The sequence below is a fragment of the Anopheles coluzzii genome, chromosome 2 (genome assembly GCF_943734685.1).
Source record: "Anopheles coluzzii chromosome 2, AcolN3, whole genome shotgun sequence".
Lineage (NCBI taxonomy): Eukaryota > Metazoa > Arthropoda > Insecta > Diptera > Culicidae > Anopheles > Anopheles coluzzii.
The window spans coordinates 105,205,120-105,219,669 of record NC_064670.1 but is presented as its reverse complement, the minus strand read 5'-3'; the positions used below and the strand labels follow the sequence as shown (position 1 = coordinate 105,219,669).

General features: G+C 44.9%; 1 protein-coding gene across 2 annotated transcripts in view; it reads left to right on the top strand.

The window, feature by feature from the left end:
* Positions 1-592: 592 nt before the first annotated feature.
* LOC120951145 (uncharacterized) overlaps positions 593-14,550 on the top strand; it is an 81,221-nt gene continuing 67,263 nt past the window's right edge. Inside the window, exon 1 of one of the 2 annotated variants that reach the window (XM_040369692.2) lies at positions 593-1,024. Coding sequence is in view for 1 of the 2 variants with exons in the window: in XM_049605639.1 (XP_049461596.1) it covers positions 4,201-4,205 (5 nt within the window). In the remaining variant the exon portion in view is untranslated. Of the gene's footprint in view, positions 1,025-4,114; positions 4,206-14,550 lie in introns of those variants that run through there. The other variant, XM_049605639.1, reaches the window with a different exon arrangement.

The following is a 14,550-nucleotide window of genomic DNA, read 5'->3' as shown; positions in this document are numbered from 1 at the left end:
AGCTCTGGTCGGCCACTTCGGCCGCGCTTTTAAAATAGCGTACGCGTCGTGTTGGTTTGTTGGTTGATCCGGCTTGGACTTCGGGTCCGCCGGAAAAAAGCCGAAACCCTAACCTATCTCGCGCGCCCATCGAGGGACGTTTGTCGGCCGGCGAAGACACCAATCCATCCTGTTCGGTGTGCACTACCGTGTCGCACTGGTTTCGCCAGTCGGTCGCTTTCATTCGAACGAACTAGACGCGTTTTCTGTGGTTCGGTGTGTTTTGACGTGTCACTACTACGTCACGCTGACAGCTGAGTGTTGTGAGTCATCACTGTGTACGATCGCGATACTTAGTTTAGTGTTTAGCTCAAATTGTTGAAACTTTTTGATGGCTCTGGCGCAAAAATTGTGTAAATTTCATTGCTCGTTGATTATGGGCAAATGTGTGTAAGGTCGGGTAGAAGTGTAGCAGATCGTAGTAGGCTCAGTAGGCCTAGTATACAAAGGATCCAGCCATAGATCTTAGTGTCTATTACCCAGGGAAATTGTTAGGAGTGCGAAGTCATTGCTATTGAAAATTGAAGCTTCGAAAATTCCCCCCCCCCCCCCCCAAAGCTGCAACATAACACTCAAGTGGCTCTTGAACCGCTCAATCGAGGATCACGAAAACGATAAGTACCAAGTACTGCTGATAAAACCCCGTCAGCTCAATACTCCCAAACAGTGTTGACTATAAATCACTGCGCTCTGCGGTGGGGCGATAATCCGCTGCCATTGCAAGTAAAAAACACAAACCAGGCAGAATCAACATCGAGAAACGAGTTAATCACACACTCCACCAGCAGCACTTCTGACACTCATCCTCAGTTGGCGCTGCATCGGGGGCTGCAGGTGCAGGTGCTTATTAGTGCCGGTAGGCTCACGCGTGAGTAGTTGCAGTGGTTTTTTCTCCCCCATCTTCATCTCACTCCCTCCGTACTCCTCAAAACCATAATGAATGTAATCGAGTGATTAAAGCGTGCGGAACGTCGGGAGCGTGAAGGTGAGCCGTGTTTTTGTGTGTAACCGGGTCAAACGGTTGTTGTGGTTAAAGCGTGCATATCATTTGCGTTTGTGCCGGTGTGTGTGTGTCTGTGTGGTTGGCAAGTGGTGTGGTGCAGGTTGCACATTGTAGGTGTGCACAATTTTCATTACGCTTTCCCCTTTGCCAGACACGTGTGTTGTGTGGTGGAGTCTAGTGTAGAACGAGTATAGGAGCGCGTTAGGAGGGCGCATCATCAACAGCAGCAGCAGCAGCAGCAGTCTAGCACCCCTGACTCCCTTCTGGGGTTCGTCTCCCGCAGGTATCTGTTTAATGTTTAATTTCATTAATATTTATTAGTATTTAGAGAGCGCTCACGGACGATGTGCTGCGTAGCGACACTATGGCAACCACGGCCACCTTAAATCAAAACCGTGTCGTTTTGTACGCAAGCGACAGACAGACGGTTTGCAGCGCAGCAAAGGCTTCCGGTATGCAAAAATAACAAGCGTTAGCTCCAGACCCTTTGCTGACTGCGAAGAATGTGTACTGTGGCCTTTTGACGAATGGATAATCCCTCTCACCCCCGGGGTCGTAAATTATTTCAAACGACAAACGACTTCCACCCCCAATTGTACCTTCCCTCCGTTTGGGTGAGTGGATCGACAGAGAGCATCAACGGCTTCTTAAGAGAGGGTGGCTGGCTTTGAGTGGTTTTGTGGTAGGGCGGAAGAAGGGGGAGGAATTTTTCACGCCTTAGTGGAAAAGTGTCGTGCCAACAAGCGCAGCATAGCTTTAGTTATTTAAAGTGTCTGTGGGAGGACGGCCTGGTAAACACCCTCCTTACGGACGCTTAAGGACGACCTCGGTTTGTGGTGGTGGTGGTGGTGGTCGGTGTGCAGAAGCATCAAATTCCCAAGGCCCGAGATGCTGCTGCTGTCTGCTTAGAGGATTAATTAAACGTAACCTCAAGATCCGTGGCCGTAGAGCGGTGCCGAGCGTCAAGCAGCGCTTCAAAGCATTTCAATCCATCGCACGACGTCACTGTCTGATGGAATCATCGGCCGGGTCTCGGTGGGTTGTATAATTTATCGAAGAAAAGTGCGAAACGGTGAAGGAACCTCGCCCCCTCCCCCTCAGATGAAGTGATGGTTTTTAGCTGGTTTGATATTGCATGCACCGAAGCGCATGCTGCGAATGCGAGATGGACGTGCTGAATGCAGTTGTGTAGTGCATTAAAACTCTGTGTCATTGATGAGACCTTTTACGAGCAGAAATGAAAGTTCAAATAGTTTTGCGGAGTGATATGGAATTTAATATGCAGGAAAATAACAGCAGAAATTCCAAATAATTGATAATTTTGAAAAAAAAATGCCAAAAAGCTCGCTAAACCTTAAGAAAAATTCAAAAAACATTTTTTTTATGAATTGAGGATATGGATAAACATTTGAAACATAAATTCAAAAAATATTTAATATTGTTTTAAAAATGTATCGCAACTGTTTTATGAAGATTTTAAACACATTGAACAAGATGTTTCATTTCAATTCAAAATGATCAGCATTTCATTCCATTTTTTATCCTAAAAATTGTGATAAACTTGCCATAAAAATATGCTATAAGTCACGTTTCATCATAATGACGAGAGCAAACAAGCAGTGCGGTGGTTTAGTTGTGCTAAAACCATCGCAACGCTGTATCGATTTTGTTTGCCCACAGTCTACGGCTTTACCCCCGACCAGCATAATATGATAATCAATATCGAGGATGCACCCATTAGTGGTCAGTAGCTCGTTCGATGGAGTGAGAAAAAACACCATCCCATCATCATCACGACCATAATAAAACCATACCCACACACCGACCTTCAGCACTGAAGGTAGAGTTGGAGCTGGCATACATTTCCCAGCATCAGTTGTGGGCGACAAAAAGCTGCAACCATCGTGTAAGTGTAGCGTTTCCCATAATCTCCCACTTTACCGTAAATAATCGATGCATCAGCAGTGTCGCCTCACACAACGAACGGCATTAGAAATGCAACCTTCAGTGCAGTGGTGGCAGTGGTGGTGGAATTTGTAATGTTGTGTGATGTTTTTGGTTTTTAGAATTGCACCCTTAGTGAAGTGAAGGGTAGGTCCCTACCACACACGGCGCCCTCCTCTGTGGCGGAAGTGGAATTCAGTGTATGGTGAACACCCCAGTCGTAGATTTATGGTGCATGTCGTAGCAAATGAAAGGATTCCCCAAATTTATAAGCTTAGGGAATGGTGTAATTGTGTCACTGTTTGTAGCACTGGTTTCTTCTTCCGGGACAAATTTGCTCCAAGAACTCGGACGCAGGATCTGGTGGAGATTGTAATGCCACCATAGAACACCACACTCACATGAGATGGGAGGTCGGGGATGGAACAATTTCAATTTCACCACAATTAGTCCAGAACATGAAGGGTACGATATTTATATATTTTTGCATTCATCAAAATTTCGGAGTACAAGCATCCATGAGTGTGTTTGAAATGAGAAATCATAGTGCATGGAATGATTCCGGTGGCAGTGGTGTAAGTGGTGAAACGTTGCCAACGTCCCAGCGCGTGATGCGTCCTGTGGCAGTAACAGGAAAATTCAATTCCAGCTGACTCGATGAAGTTCTGACGGGGGTAAATTGTGTCTCCATCACAATTGAGATGCTCTGCAAGCATGGAAAAGGTTAGAATAATGCGTACAGCATAACGTGAGGTGGAATGAACCCCGAAGAAGATGCTGTCCCACACGCGTCGTTAGTCGTCGGGAAGTCCTTCGGGGGTAAGAAACGGCACACGACACACGACACTTGGAAAGCATCTTGAAGTGCACAGAGCTGGTCGTCATTGCAACTCAATTTCCCCCGGCACAACGACAACGTTTCCCAATTAGGAATCGTTGCAGTAAGCAGTAAAACTTTCCACTGTGCAAGTGTAGCGACAGAGAGTTCTGTGCTGGAACATAGTGGTGCGAACATATTGTACCGATGCGCTTTAACGCTTCCGGTCGCACCGGTGTGGAGCGTTCGGTTTATGAATCTATTAGTGTTCTTCAGGATCGAGTGTGTGTGTGTGAGAGAGAGAAAGAAAGGATAGTGTGCAGTTGCTGATGAAGTGAGTCGAGCAGAGCCCAGCCCGCAGGTGTCCGACAGGTGTTGGCCGTGAGCTAAGTGGATAATGAGGTATGCTAGACAGTGAGGATCGTGCACGGAAGGAATGGTTTTGGAAGCAAATTTAGTAGATCCTCAAGCTGATGGTTATGTTTTAGACTTGATTGAGAGATTATGGTGATTAGGGGTTGATAGATGCGCATACTTCAAGCTGGGTATGAAGTATGAGAGAAGCTTTCACATGAAAAATGAAGAATTGCTTAATTAATGTTCCAAAAATTTTAACTTAAAATGTTGTTTTAATAAATCAAAATATGCTTACTAGTCACCAGACTTAGAAGGACATAAATGATGTTGAAATCATTTAATCAAAATATTTACTGCATAGTTGTGTGTGCCGTATTTAATTTGCATGCATCCCTCACACATTAGCGGAACAATTGCGTGCAGCCCATTATTAGAATCTATTGACGAATCCCCTCTTTGCGCGCTCAAATCACAACATGAGGAGCGAAACGTGTCGAACGTCGAAATTTGTTGTTGATTCAATTCCAACCAATTATGCTAATTTGTTGTCCCAGGGCGGAACGTCAACAAGCGCGTGTGCCAGTGGCGATCGTGCGAGTTTTAGAGAAATGGCCGAGAGAACTGGTTTTGCAAAAAAAAGCCATGCCCCTCTATCACAACTGGGCGTACCGGCTAACTGTGAACTGTACTTGAAACAAACTCGTGCCGGGTGCTTTCTGCAAACCCCTCTGTTTTCCGCTCCGGTTCCAATTGAACGGTCAAACATTTGACAAATCAACAGTGGTCGAACGGATCGAACCGGGACCGGACGCCCGATGCGTCCAATTTCAGGATCAATGACTGCAGGAGTGCATTTCAATTTGTCTGTGTGTTGTTCTGGGTCCGGTGCCTGCGCTGCAGTGCTTTAGATTCGTGCGGTGCTGGGGAGCTGTGAAGTGTGCCTCTTTCTGTGGGATGGACTGAGAAAAAAAAAACTGCCTGTTCTGCACACAGCACGAGCCTGGATTGATGGTTTTCTGGCGGTTGACTCGACTGGGAGGCCGAGTCGAGTGTGCTCCCCTTAGCAAACGCACCAAACACGCACAGCACAACAAGCGACAGTGCAATGCAACAATCAGCAACAGCAGTGTTTCCAGGCCGACAGCCCAAAGCTCGGGGTTGAGCCCGGTTGCGACGATTGTTGGTTTTTCAATTAAATCTGTCAACCGATGAGGCCAATCCGGTACAGCGAACCGTCCTCTTCCGTGTTTTTTGGGGGGGGGGGGGGGGGGCTTGGGCGACCTGTGGGCCACAGCGAGCTGACGCCGTTCGGATGCCATTCGGCACATGTTTTTGACAGAAGCGTCTCCCCGGCGCAGCGAGTGCAGCGAACGTTTGCACACACGCTACGCTATTGCTGGGTTGGATACAAAAACGGGTTGCACGCCGGCATTCGAGCAACCGCCCAGTTCTGTCCAAATGTTCCAAACACACAGATACAAATGCGTGTGTGCAACCGATGTACGACAATCCGAAACAGTCCTGGTTTGGTTTTGCAGCGACGCCTGGTTGCTGTTGTTGTCGTGTATGTTTTTGTCCGGTGCAAACAACTGGCCAACAGTGCAGCCGGACGGCAAAGTGCAGCCGTTAGGGTGGGAAAGCGTGTTTCTAATGTTAAAATTTTCCAAACGGCATGTTATGTTAATTGAGCGCACCATTACATCTGTGCCATCGACATGTCGGCTGCATCGTGCCTGTGCGAGTTTGTTGCGATGAAGAAGTTCGATGACGACGATGATGATGAGGAGCCGGGCCATCAAGTGCAGCTTCTAGTGGGCATGCTTGGGAAGCATGGTATTTTTCCGTACAAGAACCAGTACCAGTAATCTGTGCCAATGGGGTTGGGGATGTAGATTAAGGAAACATGTTGCCGTCGGGAGGGCTCTTGAACAGTGGGGAAGAAATTGATAAATGATTTGATTTATTACCCTCTGCGCTGGGTCGTTGAACAGTTGGAATGGAGGGATGTGGTTGGTGGTTAGTTGTTGCGAATTACATGTGACATGTGCGTTGTTTTTCTTCCGTCAACAAATTGCTAGCTTTCACAAGGCGTTCATGCATTATGGGGAGCTTTGATGAGTCTTTGCAGTGTCTTATGGCGTGGAGATGGACCAGTAAATCTAATTGGATGTTTGTTGTATCTCTTTTCTGGGAAAAAATCATATTAAATTCTACAGCAATGTTTCCTATTGGAAAAATAATATTAAATGTAATTAAAGCTTATAGTGTTCATGTTTGTCTATTAACAATGTAACCCTATTAGAAAAGGAAACAACATTCTGCTGTCGATTTAACTCACCTGAACTGTCGCAACTAGACGCTGACAAGCGATTACTATCTGGCCTTGTTAAGCGTTACGCATCAATCTCCTGCTAGAACGGGGCGCTAAAACGGTGTCAAATGGTTTGAAGTGGAGAATGGGGAGGGGCGGTGAAACAAATCCGAAGCAGACAGTAAGCACCATTGAAAGAGATTGAAACACACACACACACACCCACACGTACACTCGCATAAAGTAGGTTGGACGCGCCCGGGCAGCGAAAAGCCACACCAATTTAAAAACTGTCACTCGCCTGTACGGCTGACAGACACCGACTGTCAACCGTTTGTCAACCGCCGTGCGGGTAGATTGTTGGGGCTGAGTTTTTGAGGTGTGTAATGTCCCGATCTCGATCGGCAATGGGATGGTGGTTGTGTGATGTATGTAAATTCAATTTAAACGTTCCTTTCGGGGTGTACCGACTACTGTTTTCCCACTGGAGCGCTGGTGGCTGTACGACGATGTACTAACCCGTGTAAAACCATTCCCTGTTGGGTGTGAATGGGGTGCCATTGGGAAGGTACAATATAGCCACAGGTATGACTGTCTTTTGCGTTGTGCCGTGTCAGAAGCTGCCGGCTGTCCGTTGTATTGCCGCTGGACACGTTTGATTGATATTCATATCGAACTGAGCTGGGAGGACAGACCGCGGCTCAATAGACGCCTCTTTTCCTTGCAGCATTGTGTTGGTTTTATCGCGAGCACACGGCATGCACCAACGGTGGGCTGAATATATCGCGTGAGAAAACAAAAACCACGTTGCGGATTGCACGCGAGCGTTAAAAATGTGTGTTCTGTGCTCGAAAAAAAAAACAGAAATCTGGCGTCGGCGAAAAAACGGTGTCATAACAAAACGTGTCCTCCCCTATGATTCCGCCTCCAGCGAGGGAATGTGAGATGCTTGAAATATTCAAACCCCACAGGACGTATCGGTGAGGGGCGGGTTTTTTTTGGTTGTTACGTTTGTATGTGTGCTCTTCATTTTGCTGCTCCCGCTGTGTTTTCATTGGCACCAGTTGCATGAGGTTGCGAATTGCTGCCGAGTAGTTTTAAACAGTGCAGGCTGCGCCACCACTGGTGAAGAAGGACAAAAACTATGGCATGGGCAATCGAACATTGAACAATGCAAAACCACTAATACACACACACACACACACACACACACACACACACACACACACACACACACACACAGACGCTGTTCAATATATCCATGGGTGGTTTCCGAACCGTGCGCACGTGTTTCGAGTGGGCGTTTTGTGGCTGGCGGTACTGTTCTACCTTTATTGAGCGATCATTGTTCATTTCGAAACGGGTGGCCGAACTTTCGGCCGCACACAGTCGGCCGGTGTTGTTTGATGCGGTTGGAATGTTGGACGTTTTTGAAGGGCACAGAGCTTGATGGTCACACCTGGTGTGAAAGGTTGGTGTGAAACAATGAGCATTTGACAGTGGGGTTTTGCGTGTTTTCTAGCTTGTCGTACTGCTCTTTTAGGATTATAAATTTTTGTTGCTGAAATATTAAAAAATACAGTTTTTTGTTACATTTTATTTTGATCAAATATGTTCTAGGGTATAAAATAAAAAATGAAGTGTATGTTAGTATGATAATAATGTTGCCAAAAATGTGGAAATTATACACACCAAGAAAGGGAATGCTTCTGTCGAATTCCAGGAAAACAGGCTCCTTTGCAAAACAGCTACATTTTTAAGCCACACCTGGGATTGATTGGGAAAATGGCAAAGCGAACGGAAAAGCTTCTCAATAATTCATGAAGTGGAATATTCAATGGAAAACAATTGACACCTTCCACCGTGCCCAAAGACGTGCCGGAACAGTTGCTCATAAAGAATTGAATTTTGGCAGCAACACACAAAAAAAATCTCTCCTTTTTTCCCACACCCTAGCTCGCTTTGTTATGTGTATAAAACAAGGAAATTCCGAAAAGACGACGAACCTCGAGGCACACAATCTACGCTTAAAGAGCTCCAGAATTACACACCCAAAATAAGTACATTACCGAACCACGAAATGAGGTAATCACGGTTGTGGCAGCACGGTGTCTACTAGCTGGCGCAAAAAAAAAGAATCCCCACACGTAACCTTGTGGCAGGTTAAACTTTTAAAGATCTTGACTTTTGGTTTAATTTCGACTGCTCCATTCCCAGTACGGCATTTGTGCCGTTGCTGTGCTGTGTCTGACATTAGGAAGCATCGCAGCAAGAGACAGCTGTACGTGTGGAAAACTCATCCCCATAGCCTCCGCTGCCGCTAGCGGTGGGCAACTGTTTGGCTTTTGTTCGTACACTCTGGTGGTGACTATGGCGAGACTATATGGTTTTTAACCCAACCTCCTCCCCTCCCTGCCATCTCAAGCTCCTTTCATAACCGACCCAGCTGTATCTGTTATGCAACTAGCGGCAACAATCCGGTGCTCTAGAAAGAAACAAGCGTTTATTTATGCAAAAGCACCGAACCATATCAACAACTTAAAAACACACAAACACACACAGCACGAGAATTCAAAATTCGTCCACGTCCCCGTGTGTGTGTGTCGAGTCGGGTGTGCCACTGGAGGATAGTGATTTGCTTTTCATAAACTGGCCCGAGTTGTTGTGGCGCTTTCTTGTTTTTTTTTTGTTTTCGCCTCCTCATCCCCATGTGTGTATATCTTCCGAAAAAGACACTTGGTGCTGCTAAGCTGCGTATTGTCTTTGTTTGGGTTTGCTGCCATTTTCGCAACATGAAATGTTTTCCTCTATTGTTTCACTCTTTGGCAGGAGGGGAGTAGAATACGAAAATTTGTGGCATTTGTTTTTTTGTTATTGTTGCTGAAAGCTGTATTTTTCCATAACTTGCCTCGTATTTGTGTGTTTGTGTGCGGAAAATAGCTTTCTGTTGTTTCGTACGTGTCCCATTTCGCTGTCAGACAGAAACGTTTCATTGTGCCCGCGTGTCGCTCCAAGCACAATTGCATTAAGGTTTTGAAGTAAAAGGGAAACGAAATTAGGATTTTAGCTGGAATGAAGTGTGTGGCGATGGTATGGGTAGGGTTCAGGAGCTTTGATTGTAGTTTTATACGGGAAATGGATTCATACTTTTTTTCCATAGTTATTCGTTTCAACATAATTTTTTGGCACGTTTTTTTTGTAGGTTTTTTATAAAAAAATACAAGAAAATTCACATAAATTATGACTGAATTATGACTGACTAACACACTTCAATTTACGTCAGAAGATGATATTCCGCTAAAAATTGATACAAAATTTGATATGATAATGCTTCAACAAAACCAGAACCTTCCCTTTTCCTTACAAAGCAATCAGTATGAAATAGAAGAAAGAAAAAAACCATTTCCTTTCGAGTAGCTGCAACACTCCTGGGGCTAGCCAATGCATCAAACAGCTAAATTCTTTCCAAATGAAAATACCACTGCTCCACTGCCACCGTTCACATCGCTCAACACTGCGTCACCTAATAATCTGCTGCAATCAGCAACAACGATCGTGCCACGCCAGACCGTGTTGGCGTTCGCGTCTGTTTCTTTGCGTGTATGCGTCAGCTCAGCCACTGCTCTCCGTTTCATCCATCATGTGCCTTTCATCTATGGGCGGGCGGGAAAAATATCATTTTTTACGATCATTGCTTCCCTCACTGTCCCCATTAAACAGTGTCCGGGTAGCGGGTGGGACTGTCAACTTCTTCCTCACGCTCACGCTAAGTGGCTGCAGTATACATTTCGTTAGCTGTCCGTAGCTACTAGGTAGGAAGTGGCGGCGAAGGCGAAGAACGTAATGATTCTTAGAAAATTAGAAACAAAAATCTTTACACCGGTAAAATAAAAGAATAACCGCTTTGAGAGAGAGAAAGAAAGAATTGGTGAGTCATTGAGATCGAAAAAAGGCAGACACATGACAAAACGATGTTGTGGTGTGTCTATTTTCACCTTTCAGCCACGTTCAGCGTGGTGGTGAGTTGGAATCGGCAAAGGTATGTTGATAGTTAAGCGATACGTACGGGCACACTGTTGCTATGTTGTTACGGTGATGGTGAGAAAGATTAAGTTAATTAGGAAAATTTATTGTATCCTTGAGCTTATTTATGTTCCTGCTTTGTATTGGCGGGTTGAAAAGAACGATTATTCCGGGCAGCGATGAAACATATTTCTTTCATTGTTGAAATCTTTAAATATAAATGCTATATTTGAATTCATTTAAAGAGATGTTTTACAAATCATTAAAAAAAGGAGAAATAGAAGGTTTCAGTCCAAAGATGTTGTTCAAATTTCCTACAATTAAGACACACAAAGGCACTTCAAAATGAGAATTTTAATGAGAATTAATTAATTTAACTAATTTAATTATTTTTATTAGTTTTACAGTTTAATAATTAAACACTTTGCTAAATTCTAATGTCTCTCCTTTTAATACAGTGGAAGTGGGTAGATCTGTTCCACTTACAAAAATTAATTTACATAAAACGTCGCTCCATATTCGTTCCCTGGCTTCTCTCCCGCCGACAGTTCCGATCCGGCACGACCACCCTCGTCGTTTTGCCGATTTCTTTCTTGTATCGGTCTCAGCACAGCTTGAACAAAACGCTTTAAAGGTAGCACTAGCGACGGTCTCAAGTATTTGTTCGTGTTTTTTTTTGTTCCACAAACCTCAACTAAGTGTTGAATTTTCCGACACTTCCGGTCCACGACAGGGTGGAAACAAGAAGAAGAAGAAGAAGACTTGCGGTCTCCCAAGTATGGCACTTGTCACTCGCCGCCACTTTGTACTTCATTATGCAAAATGTGTGAATAATTGAATTAATTAATCAGTACATTACTACCGTACCGCCGCAACCGTCACGACCGTAGTTGATTATTTGATGTATATTTTTAAGTGTTTCTTTCCTTCCTGTCCACCGCAAACACACACACATAACACTTTGTGGCTGAAATAAAGATGAAGAAATCTTTCCAGCCGTTGTGTGGGAGCTGCTCGTTGCCTTTATAACTTTAATAGAAGCGGCGCAACTGTAGCGAAAACGGCACGGCAGGAAGTCAGCTCGTTCCGGCTGGCTCCGTTAATCCGTTTTAAAAAGTGCTGACAATTTTAATTAATTAATTGCTACGTTCGTGTGTGTGTGTGTTTGTTGTCGTGCGACTTCTGCAATCCCTTGATGCTTTCACGCAATCCATCTTCGCCGGTAGGATTATCGCGAATATCAATGCAATCTTTCACACTTCACTAATTAACTTCAGGCTCAGAGAGAGAGAGAGTGCGTAGTGTTGATGAGGAGCGTCGCAGCAGGGGGCAGGAGTTTCACCCGATTAAGGAAGCCTTTAAATGATTGGATGGAAAAAGCAGGCGCTTTTTTCCCCACCGACAGAGTGGATTTCTCGCTTATGCGCTTTCGTTCGGTTCGGATAGCAACATTAGCGCTTAAATCAGTTCGCTGATGGAACTCGTTTTTGTGCATTTTACCTTCTTTTTTTGCATTTCATGTTGGTTTCGGTTCTTTCCGATAAAAACCGAACCGATGGATGTTCGTTTTTTTGCGCCTCTCGCCCATAACGCGCTTAATTGCAGTAGCTGAAGCCGAATTAAACGGTTCATGGAATATGCTGAAAAACAACACCCGTTCCATGAGAACGGGAGTGCAAAAAAAAAAAAAACACGCAAACACCCAATCCCGACACAACCCTTGCATGCAAATCTGTCAGGAAATGGGTGCCAGACATAACCACCTCCGTACTCGCAGATTGCATACGTGCGCTTGTGTGTGAGTGCACACTGTATTTTATGTACGTGAAGCTGTTGTCGACAGGCCCGGAAGTAGGTCGATGTTGCCAGCCTGTGACCGGTACGGTGGAAGCGGCCGGTAGCCTCCCCTCGGCCTGACGGGTGAGAATCAATCAAGTTAATTGAATCGAATTAATCCCAGTTAAAATGGAAATTAAAAATCTCACCACGAACTGCGCGGAGGGAGCGAGAAGCTGTGTTGTGTAAGTGGACCGAAATGGGTCGGAACAAACTCCAAACACGCGCTGCTGCTGCTGCTGTTGCAGTACGTGTGAAGTGAAATGCACAAAAATACATGAACCGGTGCACAGTGCTGGTGGGTGCAAATGGTCCAACATTGCAGCGATGAAAATGGTACAAACGGATGCGGAAATCATTCGTCCTGTCACCACTGTGTTTTGCATGCTGAGGAGGAGAGCGGGAAGAGTGAAAAGGGGTCTGAACTGAAAAATGTCCACCATATACACACACACTCACGAAAGCAAGTGAGAGTAAGAGCAGTGCAAAAAAGGCTAATGGAAAGTGGGTGTGAGAATTTTGCAGCGCCAGCAGCACCGACAGCCTTGTAACGTTCGACTTTTCGGCCGTTAAAGCCGAGGGAAACACGGACCGAAAATAAACACCTCCGCTAGCGCAATATGGTGTGTGCGTGTGGAAGATAAATTTATTGGTGATTATACTGTCGTCATCTGTTACAAGATTAATAATACATGAATAGTTGGAGAAATTGTGTGTTAAACACACAATTCGGTTCATGCGCCTGGGGGCAAAGCGCAATGGAGGCGCCTGGTGCCAGTTGAAACTGAGCAGGAGGAAGTTTTTCATTTGGAATTTTATTTAAATTCGGACTCAAAGGGAGCACAACATGTCTTAAATAAAATGGAAAACATCAGAGAAGAGATTTTTTGTGTGAAAGAACTAAATTTAATCTTTAATATGTTACTCGAGCTTCTATCAACTGTTCCTTAAAGCTCTAATCAACTCCGCCATTAAACATTCCACCGCACAAATCTTACCTTCTAAGCTCGTAATGTCATAACAGATTAGGTCTAGCGCTAGATAATCCATTTTTCACCACCCACTGTTTACGTATTCTGATGTATCGTCTAATCTTTCGTTGCAGGTACGTGCGTGCGGTGTAATCCATCCTGCATTAAACCGTCATTTATCACCGTTTGATAACACAACTGCAAGCGCTGCGCCACCAAGCTAGCGACATTTTCCTGCCCGTAGGCGTAGTCGGTTGCAAGAGCGTAATGGTGGTTGCAACCCAATTGCAAGACTTACCAAATGACCAACAACAGCAGTATGTGTGATAAGTAGGAACAGGTTGTAAGTACGTTCGAAAAACATTGCCTGCAGCCTACAGCCATTCGACAAAATGGTCGACATTTGTCCATAAGCAACAAACCAGTTCGTGGAGGGGTGATAGGGTGCCACTGAATGCACCGGAATGCCAGACTGTTTTGACAGATCGAAACCGGAAACGAACACAACACAACAGGCGATGGTTGTGCCCTTGTTATCATTACGATTGTTATTATCGTTGGTATCGTTATTGTAAACATTTCGATATCGCAGACTACCGGGTGTGTGTGTATGTGTGAGGTTGGTTGGAATTAATTTTACCCTCTGCTCAATTCCCCCTTCCATTTGTTGGTCGCACCATAAGTCAACCGTACCAGTTCCAGCGACAATACATAAATTTAAATTTACTGTTTTAAAATTTATATTCATACCGACCGGGTTGAGGAGCTGGTACTGGTGTGTTGAACCACTCAACCTAATGTGGTAGGAAGATTAATAGGAGCTGCGTGAGAGTGAGCTGGGGATGATGTTTGTTGTGCCGAAGATATAAATAAAACGAATTTGTCACTGTGGCGAAACGCGCAGTGGAGGCGCCCAGCTACTTTCAAGCGCGATGGGTGCGCCTGGTAGCTGCTAGTTTCGGACCAAACATAATTACGGCACAGCATATATTGTTTATCAGCCGCAATTAAAAACGCACAACCATTGAACATTAAAGTGTGGTAGTTTGGAGTTTGAAGGGGAAACGTTACTTTATTGCTGATGATCCAGTTTGGTTTGGCATTAAAGCGTTTCGCGTATTGATTGGTATCGACCAAACCTTGGAGCCAGGCCAATGCACCGGTTGGAGGATAATTATCATAATATACGCTTGCACACAGACACTCACACACACACACACGGATATACCAATCACCAACCCTACAGACG